Source organism: Mesoplodon densirostris, chromosome 2, assembly GCF_025265405.1.
Source record: "Mesoplodon densirostris isolate mMesDen1 chromosome 2, mMesDen1 primary haplotype, whole genome shotgun sequence".
NCBI classification, from domain to species: domain Eukaryota; kingdom Metazoa; phylum Chordata; class Mammalia; order Artiodactyla; family Ziphiidae; genus Mesoplodon; species Mesoplodon densirostris.
Window position 1 is genome coordinate 13,533,675 of NC_082662.1, and position 18,141 is coordinate 13,551,815.

General features: G+C 50.5%; 1 protein-coding gene across 1 annotated transcript; it reads left to right on the forward strand.

Moving 5' to 3' along the window:
* The first annotated feature begins 397 nt into the window (after positions 1 to 397).
* Positions 398 to 17,192, forward strand: NECAP2 (NECAP endocytosis associated 2). The gene is made up of 8 exons (XM_060089031.1): positions 398 to 512; positions 3,026 to 3,126; positions 5,395 to 5,499; positions 5,585 to 5,666; positions 6,648 to 6,756; positions 8,969 to 9,146; positions 12,539 to 12,623; positions 13,440 to 17,192. Exons 1-8 carry the CDS (start codon positions 421 to 423, stop codon positions 13,486 to 13,488), a joined length of 801 nt encoding a protein of 266 aa, XP_059945014.1. The 5' UTR covers positions 398 to 420; the 3' UTR covers positions 13,489 to 17,192.
* Positions 17,193 to 18,141: the final 949 nt, after the last annotated feature.

The window sequence follows — 18,141 nt, forward strand, 5'->3', positions numbered from 1 at the left end:
AGAGGGAAGCGGAGGCTGGAGGAGAGTGAGGTGTCAGGCTGAGCTGTCTAGGTAGCTACAGCTTTAAATCTCAGCCAACTGGACACCAGGTGTAAGTGTTGAGGCGATGGGGATGACCCACAACCAGACAACGGATTGCAGTGGGATCTGTATTAAAGTTTTCTTTGCGGCCCGCGAGACCTTGTGGAAGAGAAAGCCCCCAGACAACCCTACTCCCCTCCGCATCAAATTGGCTCCTAGGTCCGTCCGCCGCATTTCTTGAGCCAGAGCCTCCAGCAGAGGGCGCGTGAGCGATGCGCGGCCGAGGCCCGCGAGCTGCCGCTCTAGCCTGACATGGGTCATAGAGTCGCGCGGGGCGGGGAAGGAGCCGGAAGTCCGGCGGGGAAGGAGCCGGAAGTCCGGCGGGCTCCGGGCGTCGAGATGGAGGGAGGCGAGTACGAGTCGGTTCTCTGTGTCAAGCCAGAGGTCCACGTCTACCGCATCCCGCCGCGGGCCACCAACCGTGGTTACAGGTGACCACCCGCCGCTGGGCCAGGCTAGCCACCACCTAACCCCTTCCCTGTCGCCCCCGACACGCCCACTGTGGGAGCTGAGGACGGCCCTGCCAGTTGACGCGCGAGGGGCGGGGGGCGGGGGGAGGTAATGCTGCGGTTTCTTCCAGTTCGAGGCCAGAGCTGGGAGGGGGACCCAGACTTTCGCCTTTCTCAGTCTGACGCATGGGGCTCCCGGCAGCGGGGAAGGCGTGAAAGCCGAATCTGGCGCCGAGCGGGCTGCCAGGGACCCTAAACGTGGTCAGGAGTGGTGGTGTCACAGACCTGTATTTTTCAGAGCTAACCGATGGCCTTGAAGGGATCCTTGAAAAGCCTTCGGGAAAGGCACTCTGTCACTGGCAGAAATCCCCGAGGGGAAGAAAGGGAGCCCAGAATCGGTCAGAAGAACCCGTCCCGGGTAGTTTTAAGCTGATGTTGAAAGCCCAGGGACCCCTCCCTGCCCAGCTTCCTTGGCACGAACTGCAGTTCTTATCACAGCCTGTGGCAGTTGGGAAGCATCCATCCGTACTTCGCTGGTGAAGTGTTCACCTGAGAGAAATAGATACCCGTGTTTGTAAACGTAGAGTGTGTAGAAGGGAACACAGGAAACTACCCCACCAGAGGAAAATGGGGATTGGAAGGAGACTTCCTTTGACTTGATATCTCTTTGTACTGTTTGCATTTTGTCACCATGTGTCAAAAGAAGAAAAATATTAAAAGAAAATAAGATGTACCTGACACAGACAACCTGGCCTATGGCTGTTTGTGCCACTGGGGGTGGGGGGGCTCTTGAAAGCAATGTTTGTCCAAGTTAGTTGGAAATACAGGATTGGCCTGCACCACAAGAATGGTGGAGTGTCCACATACCTGGCCTCTTGTTACTTTCCAGTTGTGTTAATGTGGGCTTATAGCTGATTTTCTTTTCTTTTCTTTTTTTAAATTTATTAGTTAATTTTTGGCTGCGTTGGGTCTTCGTTGCTGCACGCGGGCTTTCTCTAGTTGTGGCGAGCGGGCCTCTCATTGAAGTGACTTGTTGCGGAGCACAGGCTCTAGGCATGCGGCTTCAGTAGTTGTGGCACGTGGGCTCGGTAATTGTGGCTCGCGGGCTCTAGAGTGCAGGATCAGTAGTTGTGGCGCACGGGCTCAGTTGCTACACGGCATGTGGGATCTTCCCGGACCAGGGCTCGAACCCGTGTCCCTTGCCTTGGCAGGCGGACTCAATCACTATGCCACCAGGGAAGCCCTTATAGCTGATTCTCTAGTGAACAAATACTTTACTGAACACCTGCTACATCCATGACATAATTTTAAAATAATATGAAAGCAACAATAGTAATAATAACAAAAAGCATTTTGCTTTCTGTCGTCAGACTGGAGATGGACCATCAAACCAGAGGTGATCATCCGCCCCCATCCCCTTCAGTAGGATGAGTTTGGTCCCTCTTGGTCCCAGGAGATCGAGGTTACCAAGTGTTAGGGCTGGCTAGCTTGGCATAGAGGAAACTGCCAATCCCTGAACTTCAGCCTCAGAACTCTGCTTATCTTGAGTCTAAGGCCTCCTGCCCGAATAAGAGGAACTGAAACTGAGTCAGCTGACTTGTGAATCGAGAGTCTGCATTTGTGTGGCCTTCAAAACAGTCTGCGTCCACAGTTAATGGTGTCTCTCCAAGTCCTGGCATATGCTAAGGGACTTCCAAGAAAAGCCTCTTGGAAACACCCAAGGTTTTTGCTTTTGGGGGGTTTTACTGAGCTGCTTCTTAGAACTAAAATATGAAGTTAATACTTTAAAAGAGCCAAAAGAGGCCATTGTGATAAGTCCGTGGTTTCCTGGGTTTATTTCTTCTTAGGCTACCTTTGAGAATATATTTCTTGAATGCTCATTCACTTATCCCACATGTCCTGTTGCTCTCCTACTGATGATTGCTCCCCTCTCTCCTTTTCCTTCGAGATGGTCTCAGTGGCCCCAAATGATTGCTCTGACCACTGCAGCCTAGCAGTGTCATAGACAAACCATGGGCCCTGGTAGCTGTTTTCTCTACAGAAAGAAAACTGGAATCCTACTTCAGAGACAGTCTCTATAATCTGGAACTGGGGTTGGCCAACTTCAACCCACTGTGTTTTTGTTTGGCTCACAAGCTAAGAATGGTTTTTACATTTTTAAGTGATTGGGGAAAATTTGAAAGAATATTCCATAATGTGAAAATGGTATGAAATTCAGATTGTCCATAAAGTTTCACTGAAATATTGCCATGCTCAGTAGAAAATATTTGGTTAAAATAATTAAAGCGCCCACATGCGCATGCACCATGACTACTTTCCCTCTGCAGCAGCAGAGTGAGTAGTTGGGACAGAGATCGTATGGCTCTTCTCTCAAAAAGTTTGTCAACCCTTGGTCTGGAGCAAGCAGCCCACATGCCCTTCCCATTCCCACCCCCAGCATCGGAGTAGTGGAGCAGGAACCTCTGGCAGAGGCGCAATGGTTTTTGTCCCTTTAGGGCTGCGGAATGGCAGCTGGACCAGCCATCATGGAGTGGCCGGCTGCGGATCACTGCAAAAGGGCAGGTGGCCTACATCAAGCTGGAGGACAGGACCTCAGGTAAAGGCAAGGGAGGTCTGCATGGTACCGTACCTCCCACTTTGTGAAGGGATGGGCAGCCCGGGCCTGGCCAAGCCACTCAGGGATCATGGCACCCTGTCCTGGAAATCAAAGGCCCGGGTATGCTTACAAGCCGCTTCCATTCCCCCAGCTTTTAGTTTAAAAGGAAGTATTTCCTGTCAAGCAGCTGTTCTTTTGGGCATCCTTAAGAAAATACTAATTTTGGAGCCCAGGGAGAGAAGACCTGCAGGTTGGTCCCAAGTAGGAAGCTCTGGAGCTTGCCTGGAAGATAAGCCGAGTGAAGACCCATAGCCCTCTGCTGCTGAGCTCGGGTCTTAATCAGGAATTCTGCTTATCGACCAAATGGTAACTTCCCAGACTGACCACACCCATTAACTGAAAGAACTGGAAACTGTCCTTCTCAGCTCTTTTTGTGGTGAGAGGACAAGCCAAGCTGGGCTGGGCTGGGGCAGCTGGCAGTTCTCACCTTCGGTGAAATCCCTCTGAAGTCCTGCACCACCGGGGCCTCTGGGTGAGCTGTGGAGGGCACCATGGCCTGGAATAGTGCCAGCCCCACAGCCAGAGCAGGAATCGGGCGCAGGGCTTGCTCAGTCAGATGCCCCCGCGTTCGGTCATTTATTTTTTCTAACATGTAGAGATTTTCCTTGTGGGGCAGATAAAATGCAAAGATTCATAGGCAAAACTGGCTGCCTCTTCTCAGATCTGCATCACTTTTGTCTGAACTGTGGGACCTCGGGCAAGCCACGTGACCTTTGGCACCTTGGCCTCCTTTTTGGTGACATGGGGATCACATTAGCTCCTACTTCACAGGGTTGTTGGAAATATAAAGTGAGCACATATTTATCCGAATGCTTTGTGAACTGCAAGGTGACCCAAAGCACTGATTTGTTTTGAGCGTGACTGAGCGTTGGTGGCAGAGGAGTTTGAAGGGACAGCTGCTGTGGCTAGGCCAGAGAACTCTGGCTGTCAGAGTTGCTGGGATGTCCCAGGTGGTGTCACAAGGGAATGGCAACACCTGTTCTCTAGGGGCCTTGGGAACTGCCTTTAAGGTACACACCTGGTGTCCCAGCCACTGCTCAAAGCTGAGCCTCACCTGCAGGACCCACCCCAGGATGCTCTTGGCTTGAGGTCATGCCCACTGGGTCGTGTTCGTCTCTCACTTTCCAGTCACTCCAGGCCGGAGTGTCTCAGCCTCAGCACTAGTGACATTTGGGGCCAGCTGCGTGTTGTGGTCTAAGTCACACTTAAGATATTTAGCACCATCCCTGGCCTCTACCTACTAGATGCCAGTAGCACCCCCCAAGCTGTGGCAAAAAAAAATGTCACCACATATTGCCAGATGTCCCTTGGTGGAAGGGAGGGACAAATCAGCCATGGTGGAGAATCACTGCTCTAGGCTGAAGGCATCCAGGTGAATCCCAGTCCCCAGGTACCAAACTAGAGAGGGCAGAGGAATTAACAAGAAGCTACAAACTCAGGCCACCGATTTGGATTCAGTTCAGCCTTAATTACACAGTCACCTCTGAACCATAGGATTTAGTAGAAACTATTGGTTAAATATAACATCAACTGAGATCAGCACACGCAAAAATGATGCCAGTCGTAAATGTTCACAGAAGGTGTGTGCTGCACTGCACCCTGGAGAGCCGTCGTTAATAAGGGGATGTATTTCACAAGAGCTCCTTTTAAAAGCAGTCGCTCTTTTGGCCTGAGATTAGATTAAATCCACTCAGATTCTTCTGTGAGTGCAAAAACCCTCCCCGCTTTCCACTGGGTTCACCTGCTCCTCTAGAGGCCTGCCTCAGGCACCAGGTCTTTTTTGAAGGTGTGATCTACCTGAGCCAGGGCCTGGGGGTACGGGCCGTGGCTGTGAATGGCTGAGGCAGGTGGAATGAGTGGCCAGCAGCTCCAGCCCATCGTTCTCATGTAGAAATGGAGGCCCAGCGTTGCTAGAGCTTTTGATTTTAAGAGAAGCCAGACATCTGGATTATTTTACAAGTAATCTGATTTTGAAGCGTTTGGCAGTTAAATTGAAAATGCTGAAACTGTGAGCTGGATCTGACCTGTAAGCCACCTCTGACATAAACCTCTCCTTGGTTATATTCCTCTGTTTTCCCTTCGGCCAAAGTGGATTTGACTTGAAACCCAGAGTCAGGTTTGCCCATCTGCCTCTCAGGAAAAGGCCCCAGTCGTGTGATAGAAACAGTCTGGGGGGTGCTCAAGGCTCACCCTCCCTTATGCTTTCAGGGGAGCTCTTTGCTCAGGCCCCAGTGGATCAGTTTCCAGGCACAGCTGTGGAGAGCGTGATGGATTCCAGCAGGTACTTCGTTATCCGCATCGAAGATGGCAACGGTACGCATGGGACTTGGAGCTTCTTCCTCTGAGAAGGGTTTTCTCTGCCTCTGGGAAGTGGGATTGATCGTGTGTTGTCCCCCAGGGCGACGGGCGTTTATTGGAATTGGCTTCGGGGACCGAGGTGATGCCTTTGACTTCAATGTTGCCTTGCAGGACCATTTCAAGTGAGTGGTTCCAGGAGACACATACTCATGCCTCCTCCCTCTTTCCCCGGACAGAATGGTCTCCCAGGTTAGGATAGCCAGGTGGTTGTGTGTGGTATGTCTGCCAGCAGAGCCTCAGGAAAACTCACTTCTCCTTTGGGGCAGGTCACCTTCTCTGCGCTCTGCCAGTCCTCATCTCTGCTTTGAAGTCATTTCCTTTACCCGAGGTGCATCTCTGCCACCCCAGTCAGCTGGCCCAGCCTTTGAGGTGTCACATCTCTTCCCTCATCAGGCCCCTGAGTGGCCAGAGTCCTTGTCAGGCTCCTTTGGCCTTTCTGGGCCTGTCCCTCCATGCTGTGATAAGCAGTGCTCGGATTCCCAGGCCACTCAGCACACACCCTCGTGGTCCTTTCTGAAGCTAAATGGGCAGGAAAGACTTCTCCCCGGCCATCTGCAGGCCTCCACCTCTGGCTGCGGGGTGTGTGCAGCTGCTCTCGTGGGCCCCTCTAGCTCTTCTCTGCTTCGGGTGGCTCCTAAGAGGGGTGCTGTATGGAAGGTAGGAGACCTTTCTGGTTGTTTTCAGTACTTTCTGGGCACTTGTCCTGTCTCACCATCTACTTTTTAAGCCCCTGGGAGGTATGTGGAGAACTTGTTTTAGTCTTCATGCCACATGCTGAGGAGGAGATGGCCAGGTTCTCAGATTTCCTAAAGGCCAGTGTTAGGACTCTCTACATAAGTGACCTCATGATTTTCATAGCAGTCTTTAAGGCATAGAGAGTTGTCATCCCATTTTGCTGATGGGGAAACTGATGTGCATGCAGCTGCTTATGCGTCAGAACTAGGATTTAAATTCACACCTAACTCCCAAGCTGCTCTCAGTTTCTACCCTGCTGCTGCAGTAAAAGCCTCGTCCTGGACTGGTGGCAGGTATGAATGAAGTGAGTGCATGAGTGCAGGGCAGCTCGCCTCTTCCTCACCTTCTCCTTCCTGTTCTCTCCCCAGGTGGGTGAAACAGCAGTGTGAATTTGCAAAACAAGCCGAGAACCCAGATCAAGGTCCCAAATTGGACCTAAGCTTCAAGGAGGGCCAGACCATCAAGCTCAACATTGCAGTGAGTCCCACCCTCACTTGGCTGTCACGGCCACCACACCAAGCCCAGTGCAGAGCCCATCACTCTTTTCTCACAGTTCAGCACATGTTTATTGAGCAGCTGCCCAGTGCCAGGTACTGTGCTGGGGGCGAACGAAAGGGCTCTGCTGTCATAGAGCTCTGAGTTGAGCTGAGATGGGGGGAGTCTGGGTGTGATTACCACATGGCGGGATGGTTCTACCACCTAGGGGTGTCTTCAGTGCCGTGAGCTTCTAGATGAGGAGCATGCCGTCCAGAGTTAGGGGGAGCCAAGGAAGGCTGCCTTGCAGAAGCGACCTGTAAGCAAGGGAAGAGGGGTCAAAGGGTGGTTCAAGCAGAGGGAACGGCATGTGCCAAGCCTCTGCTTTGAGGAACATCGGTCACTTGCTGCCAGAGCTGGTGTTTCTGTCCTGGCTTTTGGGGGCCGGGGTGGGGTGGGGGGTCAGTGTGCTCATCCCAAGCTGTGTCTTGGTCTGAGCCTTGAGGAAAGAAGATTTGGTAGCACTCTGGGCAGGAAAGCCTCAAGGGTGGGCGCTGGGAGTCATGGGCAGCTTCTGCTGGTGGTGTTGTCCTGGCTCCCTGTGTCTTGTCCTGAGCTGCCCTACATCTGGCTTTCCCCCGTTAGCTCCTGTTGAGAAGAGGGAAAGGTCGAGCTGGGCTGGACAGCCAAGACTTGGCCTTTACCTGGCTATGGGGGTGGAGATGAGTGATTCGGGGGAACCAAGGACCCTGTGGATTTGTTTTCTGAAGAAAGTTTGTAACCCTAAAATAACGCTCTTCCTCTTTACTTACTATCTCTTTCTCCTCTTTTCTGCTTCATGCTGGTGATGGTTTGGGACCCTTGAAGTTGGCCAGCTGGCCCTTAAGAGAAAATCCAGGTCATGTCCAGTGAACTGTTGGGGATGTGAATCTCTATCTTGCTGGGAGGAAACTAACATTTAATGAGCATCAGCTGTGTGCCAGGTAGTGTTTTTAGGTACTTCTCATGTGAATTAAACATCCTCCCCTTTTATAGGTGGGGAAATTGAGGTTTAGAGAGCTTGAGGGTCTTGCCCAGGGTCGTAGAGCTAGAAATAACTGGCACAGCGGGGCTCACGCCCAGGTCTTTGAGGGCTTTTGCCTTCAGGCTGTGGTCTCAGCACGTGATTAAGCTGCTGCTCTCCTGATGAGGTGGGAACCACGTTGTCTTCACCTTTGAGCTGCTCTGGTTTCTGGTTCACCTGGGTGTTCAGGTTTTTGTTTTACTTTTTTAAATGTTTTGTCGAAGTATATAATATGCGTACAGAAAAGTACACACATTATAAATGCAGAACTCAGTGAATTTTTAAAAACCGGGTTTACCCCTACAAACTAGCCCCCAGATCAAGAAAGTGGACGATTATCAGCACTCTGGAAGCCCCTCTCCCGCTCTCTCCCACAGGATGGAGTGGCCACTATGCTGACTTTGAACACCCTAGGTTTTGTTTTCAATGTTTTATTAATTGACTCATACACTTCATACCCTTTTGTGTATGACTCCTTTCCTTTACTCAGTGTAGTATATGTGAGAGCTCCCATATTGTTTTGTGTAGTTGCTTTATTCTCGTTGTGACATGCTCTGTTATGAGAATGTATCCCAATATCTACCCATTTAACTGATGGTGGACATTTAGGTAGTTTCCATTTTGGGGCTATTGCAAGTAGTGCTGCTGTGAATGTTCAAATGTGTGTCTTTTGGTGCACATGTGTATGCATTTCTTTTGGGTCCATGTAGGAGTGGAATGGCAGGGGCGTCAGTTCATACGTTCAGCTTTAAAGATTCTTTCAGTTTTTCAACGTGGTTTTCTCTGGTTACACTTCCACCAGCAGAATATGAGTGTTCTGGTTGCTCCATACCCTTGTCAGTGCTTGATATGCTACATCTTAGCCGTACTGGTGGGTGTGTAATGGTATATCATTGTAGTTTGATTTGCATTTCCCTGATGTTTAAGTCGGGTGCTGAGTTTTTAAATTAAAAGCATTTGTGATAGCTTTAGAATTGTGATGCATTGAATACACCCCATAACAATGGAGTGTTGGATGGATGACTCTTGACCATCTTTTGGTGATACAGACGTTTGGGGCCCAGGGGTCACCTTGGGCCTCCTCTTGAAGTTTTCTGATCGCAGAGGCACTCCAGCAGAACTGACTGATTCGCATTCCTCCCCTCTCTTTAGAACATGAAGAAGAAGGAAGGAGCAGCTGGGACTCCCCGAGCCCGGCCCGCCAGCACAGGAGGACTGAGCCTGCTTCCCCCTCCCCCAGGGGGGAAAACCTCCACCCTGATCCCTCCCCCTGGGGAGCAGTTGTCTGTGGCGGCATCCATCGTCCAGCCAGCAGTTGCTCCCAGTTCAGGTCAGTGCTCGAGGGTGACTGTTCTTGGTGCTAAACCTGCACCTTTGGCTTCTTCTTCCTCTCTGGCAGCTGGGGCCCCATGGCTTTCCCTCCTTCGCTCACACTGGTCACACTTAGTACCCGTGTGTGACAAACTGGAAGGTGGGTGCCACAAAGCTGGTCCTGTCCACACTAGGTAAGGGCTTCCTCTCTTCCCACCACTTACCCCTTCAGGGCGTCTGTCCCCCTTGATGGGCAGGGGCTACAACTCATTTGTTGCTGTGAAATCATCAGCATGTGGGTTCCTGGTTCTCAGAGGCTGCTCATTGAGTGAGTGAGTTAAGTGATGGAGACATGGTCTCTGCTCACAGGGAGCTCAGTGTAATAGGAGAGAGGAGTCATGGGCACAGAGACCAGACGTATGGGGACCAGACTAACTACCAGCCAGCGTGATCTGGGGAGGCTTCATGGAAGAGGTGGCATTGAACTGGACCTTGAAGGAAGAAGATTGGGGCTGGGGACACTTGCCATTCCAGACAGAAGAAGAGCGTGAATAAGGCTTAGACTTTTAATGTTTAAAACACTGGGTGTGTTTAGGGAGATGAAGGCAGCATAAGTGTTCCAAGGTGAGTGGTGGGAAATAAAATTGGAGATTTAGTTTGAAGCACGCTCCTCAGTGAGGCTGTTGGGTGCTGGAAAGCTGAGAGGCAGCTCCCCCAGCAGGCTGCACTGGTGCTTGTTCCAGGGTGTAGGGAATGCCTTTTAGAGACCCTAGGATTCCAGAAGTTAGTGCCTAGTGCCAGCCACTGGCAGTGCTGGGATGCCAGCCCAGTCCTTCAACGTCCCCGCCCTGCCTGCCCAGCCCGGCTTGATGCTCCTGGCCTTCCCCAGGCTGGGTGACTGTCACCAGCCCACTTTCTCCACACAGCTCTCACCAACATCTTGGGGGAATGGGGGGCAGGATCCAGACAAGAAGCCTGCTTTCTTTCCCTTTTAAGGGTCATGGACATTGGCTCCCCTATCTGGAGGTCAGGCTTCAAACCTCAGCCCTGTGGGGAATACCTTAATCTAGGAGGGTGGCAGGAGTAGCAGTCAGGGAGCACCCCTGCCTGGACCCTAGCAGTTATTCTCAGAGTGAGGTCACAGGACCACCTGCCTTGGCATCACCAGGGACAGGGGCAGGACTCTGCACACTTAACGTTATTTGTGTGCTCACTAAGGTCTGAGAGCCACTGTCTTAGGCCGGCCCTCCATTGCTGGTGCTTTTTCTTTTTTTTTTTTTTTTGCGGTACGCGGGCCTCTCACTGTCGTGGCCTCTCCCGTTGCGGAGCACAGGCTCCGGATGCGCAGGCTCAGCGGCCATGGCTCACGGGCCCAGCCGCTTAGCGGCATGTGGGATCTTCCCGGACTGGGGCACGAACCCGTGTCCCCTGCATCGTCAGGTGGACTCTCAACCACTGCGCCACCAGGGAAGCCCTGCTGGTGCATTTTTAATGGCCAGTATGGAGTTCCTGCTATGTGCCAGGTAGTGTTTGAGGCCCTTTTGGTACTACAGGCACAGCCCAAGTCCTTGCTCTCAAGGCCTTATGTTTTAATGTGTAAGACAGGCAGTTGGCATGTTCACGAACAAAATGGTGTCAGGTAATGAGAGTTGTGAAGAGCTAACATTTTTTGGGCACTTACTCTATGTTCCAAAATCAGACTAGCTGAGTTCAAATTCAGAAAATTGCCTACTACTTTGTTCCTCAATTTTCTTATCTGTAGGGTGGGGGTAGTAATGATCCCTACAGTACAGGTTTCTTGTGCGGATCCAATGAGCCAGTCCACGTACAGCACTCAGAACAACGCCTGGAACATTGTAAGCGCTCGCTGAATGTTAGCTCTCATCTCAGTGATGTTGTCGTTATCGTCACTGTTTGCTGGGCCTGTTCTAAGCCTTCCACATGTATTAACTTATTTAATCCTCAGACCTGTCAGTGTTATGAAGTAGTCACTGTTACTGTCTATTTTAGAGATAAGGAAACTGAGACTTAAGTAACCTGCATAAAGTCAAACAGCGGGTCCTGGCCTGTCTTCCTCCAGTGACTGTGATGAGGTTCAAATGAGACAGTGTCCCTTAAGCACTTGGTGAACTGCAAAACTCAACTGTGGAGGGCCCTAGTTTTATCTGGTTTCCCAGCCCAGAGCACATTATACATAGCAAAAAAAAAAAAAAAATTTTTTTTTTTTTTTTTTGCCACACCACGCGGCATGCAGGATCTTAGTTCCCTGACGAGGATCGAACCTGCACCCCCTGCAGTGGAAGCGTGGAGTCTTAACCACTGGACCGCCAGGGAAGTCCCTAGACATAGAAAATTGGTGGGAAGGGGGAGGATGGCAGGCACAGGGCCTTCAGAAGGGACAGCTGGCAGCACTGGGGGAGGTGCCAGAAAGACAGAAGCAGGTACTGCTGCCCCGTCATGCCACCCACTCCAGTGAAGAGATACACACGGCTGTATAACTAAAAATGGTAGAAGCTTAGGCATTCTAAGCAGTAGATGTGGAAAGACTGTCAGTGCTATCTGTAGCTTCCAGAACAGCCCAGGGATGAAAAAAAAAGCTGAAAGGAACAAATTAAACTTTATCATTCTTATGAAAAGTGGGAAAATTAGAAAAGAAATTAAGCAAGGTAAACAGAAAATACAAAGTAAAATGGTAGAAACTAGTTCACATATTCAGTAAAAAGTATAAACTGGCAATATAACAAGAGAAATTGAGGGATCAAGTATAATAGTGGGAGAGGTCCAAAGGCCAAAAGCCTACAGTGCAGCCCTCAGCTCCCCAAAATACTGTGCACACACACACTTTAAAAAAAAAAAAAGAGAGATACACACAGATGCCCACTTCTTTGTTACTTCTGGAAGGCGCTCCCCAGCCCCTAACCAGTTTGGCTCCCAGGACTTGGTACTTGTCTGGCATAGAATTGTCTCAGCTTGTTGATGCAGACTCTGGACTGAGGACTTTATAGGAAGATGACCTTGTGGTTTTGGTGGGCATTCTCCATCCAAGAGGTCAGGGCGGGAGATGGTAAATTTTAAACAGGTTTCCAACATAAACGGTTGAAACGAGGTCAGCCTCAGGTACAGGTGACGGTGTGTGACTCGCCCTTGCTGGTACCCCTCCCCTCCACCGGGTATGTGGCCTTCTGCTCTGTCTCTAGGAGCCCCTCAAGGGCTCGTAAGAAGACAGTGGAAATGAGGCTGCTTGTAGGTGTTTTGTTGCCCCAAAGCACGTCTCTCTGCGTATGTCTTTCTCAGCCACCTGGAATCTTGAGTCTGATTTCGGGGTCACTGAGACAACCAGGAGGGGAGGTCTCTGACTCCTCTGTCTCCTTCTCTTCTCTCCCTTCCCTTCGGACTTGGGGACATCAATAGGAGGTGCCACTGTGTCCTGGCCACAGCCCAAGCCTGCCGCTACTGCCACCGCCGACATCTGGGGAGACTTCACCAAATCCACAGGGTGAGGACGGTCACATTCTCTGTGGGGGACTGGGGGCCAAGGCTGTTTCTCTCAACAACCTGGGAGCAACAGCTCTGGTTCAGACACTTTCCGGCCAGCCAGAGGACAGAGCCCCAGAGTGCCCACTTTGGGAGGCATGTTTCTCTCCGGGAAGGCTTTTTGCTGGTGTCCACTGCTGGGTGGCCTGGAGCCACCTTCTGCAACTCTTTCTGGTCTTTAAACCACCTCACCAAGTGCTTTGGCTTGTTCACCAGTACCTCCCTCTTCCCCTCCTCCCCTGCAGCTACCCTAGGATACTGGGCTGAGAGTTAACCTGGGTTCTGGCCTTGGCCCATTGTCATGGGACCTCTGAGGCAGGGTCTCTTGCCTTTTCTGCTTCCTTAAAATTTCAAGCCTTTACTTGGCATCAGGGTGAAGAGATGCTAAATACTAGTGACACAGTTGTTTATGTGGACAAGCTCTAGGACAGGAGTCAGCACACATTTTCTATAAAGGACCAGGAAGCAAATAGTTTAGACTACGCAGACCATGTGGTCTCTGTTCCAGCTACTCAGCACTGTTCTTGTAGCTCAAAAGCAGCCACAGACAGTATATAAATGAATGAGCATGGCTCTGTACAAATGAAACTTTACCTACTAAAACAGGCAGAGTACTAGATTTGGTCTAGTCCTGGGCTGTAGTTTGCTGACCCCTGTTCTAGAACATTCGGGGACTGGCCTTCTGGAGCTCTTTCTGCCCAGAAAGAAGTCACATTTTATCTGCTTTGTATTTTCGTATATCTGAAATCTCCCACCCCTCCCTATCTAACCTTTCCAGGTCGACCTCCAGCCAGCCTCAGCCAGGCACGGGCTGGGTCCAGTTCTGACCTGAGCACAACTCTTTTTCATCATACAACTTCTGGAAAGGAGCTGCCTCATCTGGGTGGAAGGAAGGAGGATGAAGCACTCCCTGGCCAGCCTCTGTTTGGAGCGTGACTCTCTCCTCTCCTCTTCCTTGCCTGAACTCTCCTGACAGACTGGGCGTGTTAGGCAGTAAGTTGGCACCATGTCACGCTGTTTCCTGGGATTTGAGTGTGCAGCCAGAACACAGGAGAAGAGTTCCAGGATCCCTATCCCTGTCTGTCCTCTTGACACGAGAGAGACTCTGAGACTTCTTCCATCGCGAAGACTCGTGTTAAACACAAGCCCCTGAAGCAAAAGAAGGGGTCGAGTGTGCTGCCTGGATTCAGATCAGCCCTTCTCGGGGCGGGGGGGGGGGTTACAGGTGTCACGTGATCAGTGTCTGGAGGGGGGCTTTCCTCACTCCCATTGGCTGTAGCCATTCCAGTCAGGTGCCTTAAGAGGAGGGATTCCTTCCTGATTTCTGGCAGGTTTATAGGCTGCAGCTTGAACAGATAATCAGGAGGGAAAGCAAGAGTATTAACCAGACTTTTAAGATTTTTTTGATACTTGCTTTGCTAACATGCTGATCTGCACTAACTCATTGTCTTTGCAAAAGGCTTGCTTCTGTAGTCTGCGCCCGCAGGAGCCTCTGAAAGCATTCCTCACTGTCAGTCACAGGAGCTGCTCCGAGCCCCAGGAAGCAGTCAGTGTTCATCTCGGCTGTGGGGCCTGGTTTCCGTGTTTGCCAGGCCGGGCAGGCGCTGGAAACCAGGTGCGACAGTGTTTGGGCTGGAGCGTGGCAGCTGTTCTCATGGAGGTGGGGCTTTGGCCTTTCCGTTCGCTGGTAGCCCTCTGAGCTCACAGTGCAGTTCCTGGCGGACTTGGGTTTTCTCCTGGGTGGTCTCTGAAGTGCCTTGTCTGCAGACAACCTCTTTCTTTTCTCCTTCAGGGACTGTACATGACAGACAAAGAGTTCTGAAGCAACTGGAAGTCTAGGGTTGCCTGGTTTATGAGAAATAATTTTATAAGAAATAATTTTATCTGAGCACACTTCTAAAATTGCTTTTATCGACATACGTTACCTCTTGATTGAAAGATTTCTTTTTTTGAAGGGTAAAGATGATGAACTGAAAAAAAGTGTTGGCCCCTTTGTGGGACCAGATTTCTAAGATAAAAAATAAATATTTCTACTCTGTCAGTGTACGTCAAAGATGGAAGTGTTTTTGGCGGCATGGCTGCTAAACCCTCCAGGATGCCTCAGCCACCTCTCACCACTGAGCGTTTGTCCAGACTTAAAAGTCTGCGTCCACGGTGACAGATTGGCCAAAATAGGGGAATTTGGCCCGTTGCCCTAAGGCAACCGGGCCAAAATAGGGGAATTTGGCCCTGTTGCCCTGAGGCAGCCAGCAATTTCCCTTCCACATAGAAGAGACAGTCTTTCTGCCATTCTGGGACATTCTGGGCTCCTTGCATTCTAATGTGGGAGGAGAGTCCTGCCTCCCACCAAGACCTCCCCATAGAAGCATCTTCCTAAATAGTAAGGGTGTCTGGGCACACAGAGGCCAAAAAATAAGAGAAAGGCCTTGGTGCTTGTCATGTCTGTGGGTTCTGTAAGAAAGCTGCATTATTGTTGTTATAGAAATGGCCGCTCTGGCTAATAAACTGTGTAAGGGAGGACGAAGAACATTGGAATTGAGGATCCTCATGTCCTTTGAATACGGAAAAGGAAATTGCATCAAGGGATTCTCAGGAGTAGTAAACCTCCTTGTGTCTGCTTCCCATAACTCCCCATCTTCTTTATAAGTGCTTAGAGGTTAGGAAAGAGGAAGCTTAGAGTTAGAGGAGACCCTTAACCAGAAGCATATACCATTGAAGGTAAGCCCTTGCGTCCTGCAGACAGACCTGGGCTTTGATCTAGGTTCTCTACTGGTAAATGTGTCACCACAGGCTCCTTAAGCCAGGTGTCACTCAGATGAGCCATATGAAGCATTAGCAGGTGCCTATAATTTGACCTTAATCACCTTGATGTAGAATCAGGTACGTATCCAGAACCATTACTCATAACGGTGCTGATAAGGCAGCTGATGAAGAAACAGCAGTCAAAAAATCTAACCTGAAAAGCCCCTTGAGGGGTCTCTGGCAGGCAGGGGATAGTCTGGTGCTCTCCATCACCAACTGGAATCCCAGCTATGGGACCAGGGTCCCCAGGAAAACTCCCAGTACCAAACCAGGCATCTCTTCACTTACACCCTTGACTGGAGCTTCCAAATTGGTGGGGTGGGGGTAAGAGATGGGTGTTGGGTTTGGGGATTTTGAGACCTGAGCTGCTGTCTGTACAGCAGGAGGTCTTGGACACATTGCGGCGGCAGGCGGACTACAGCAAGTTGTTTCCATGATTAAATGACAGCATTGCAACATCTGTCTTGCTTTAAAGAAACCAGCTGCCATGTTGTGTGAGTTGCCCTAATCCGAGGGTCACAGCGTCAAGGTGGCAAAAGTAGCCTCTGCCGATAGCCAACAAATAGCTGAAGCTCTTAGGGCAGCGGTCTGCACGAAACCGGATGCTACCAATACCACCTGAGCTGGGAAGCAGAGCCTTACTCAGTTGATCCTCAGATGAGCCCCGCTTGCCAACACTGAGTGCAGCCTTACAGAGGACCCAGCCAAGCTGTGCCCAGACTCCTAACCCCCGGAAACTGAGTTAGTAAATGTGTTTCAAGCTGCCAAGATGATGGCAATATCATTAGGCAGCAATAGATAACTAATAGAAGAGGTGAGTGAAGGGCACTGGAGATGGAGTCAGTGTGAGAAGAGAGTCTGGACAGGGACCTCCCTGGTCGCGCATGGTTAAGAATCCGCCTGCCAGTGCAGGGGACACGGGTTCGAGCCCTGGTCCGGGAAGATCCCACATGCCGTGTAGCAACTGAGCCAGCGCCACAACTACTGAGCCTATGTGCCACAACTACTGAAGCCCGTGCGCCTAGAGCCCATGCTCTGCAACAAGAGAAACCACCAAAATGAGAAGCCTGCGCATCGCAATGAACAGTAGCCCCTGCTCGCCGCAACCAGAGAAAAGCCCGCGTGCAGCAAAGAGGACCCAACGCAGCAAAAAATTTTAAAAATTTTGAAAAGGAGAATCCTCCTGCTAATGCAGGGGACACGGGATCGAACCCTGGTCCAGGAAGATCCAACATGCGACGGAGCAGCTGAGCCCCTGCACCACAGCTATTGAGCCCGAGCACCACAGCTACTGAAGCCCGAGCGCCTAGAGCCTGTGCTCCGCAGCAAGAGAAGCCACCGCAATGAGAAGCCTGCGTACCGCAATGAAGAGTAGCCCCTGCTTGCCGCAACTAGAGAAAGCCCGGGAACAGCAACGAAGACGCAATGCAGCCAACATTTTTTTAAAAAAGTGGACAGATTTAATGGCTGTATGGCCTTGGGAGGTCACTTAACCTGCTCCTTGGGGCCTCACTTTCCCTGTATGTGGACAGCAACTGTTGCTTATGTGCTGCTTACTCTGCGCAAGGCACTGTTCTATGCACTTAACACAAAATTCATTTCAGGCGGTCCAGTGGTTAAGACTCCTCGTCCTCACTACAGGTGGCACGGGTTCGATCCCTGGTCGGAGAACTAAGATCCTGCATGCCGTGCGGCCAAAATAAATAAATAAATAATTTTTAAAGATTCATTTCATTGTCACAATAGCCCTATGAGATAGATACTCATCCCTGTTTTACAAGTGATGAGACTGAAGCACAGTGAGATTATGTAATTTGCCCAAAGTCACATAGCTGCTAAGTTGGAACCGAGGCAGCCTGGCTCTAGCATCCGTGCTTTTAATCAGGTTGATCTTTTTTTTTTTTTTTTTTTTTTTTTGCGGTACGCAGGCCTCTCACTGTTGTGGCCTCTCCCGTTGTGGAGCACAGCCCAATCAGGTTGATCTTGAGTGCTGCTGCTGACAGGGCTGGCACCTAAGACCCGCCTAATACATGGAAGTTCCCATTCCCTCCATGTGGATTAAGAAAGTCCTAATATGGGGGCTTCCCTGGTGGGGCAGTGGTTGAGAGTCTGCCTGCTGATGCAGGGGACGCAGGTTCGTGCCCCGGTCCGGGAAGATCCCACATGCCGCGGAGCGGCTGGGCCCGTGAGCCATGGCCGCTGAGCCTGCACGTCCGGAGCCTGTGCTCCGCAACGGGAGAGGCCACAACAGTGAGAGGCCCACGTACCGCAAAAAAAAAAAAAAAAAGGAAAGTCCTAATATGGCAGGTATTCAATGACAGGCCAAGGGGTGGGGCTTTATTCCATAGGTAATTGGAAACTACTGAAATGTATCATAGACACACAGTAGGTGCTCAATATCTGTTGATTTCTCTGAGCAAGGAATGACAGGAAGATACCATCCTCTGTGGGCAGAGTAGACCTGATTATGGGTGTGTAATGCAATAAGAAAACAGAAAAACACAATATTAACAAGCAAATGTAATATTATCATAGCAAAAGACTGGAGATAGCCTACATGTCTATATTAGTTATCTATTGCTGGGTAATAATCACCCCAAAACCTGGCTTAACACATTTCTTGTCTGACACCTGGACTGCAGCCTATGAGAGGTGTGGAGACAGAATACCCAGCTAAG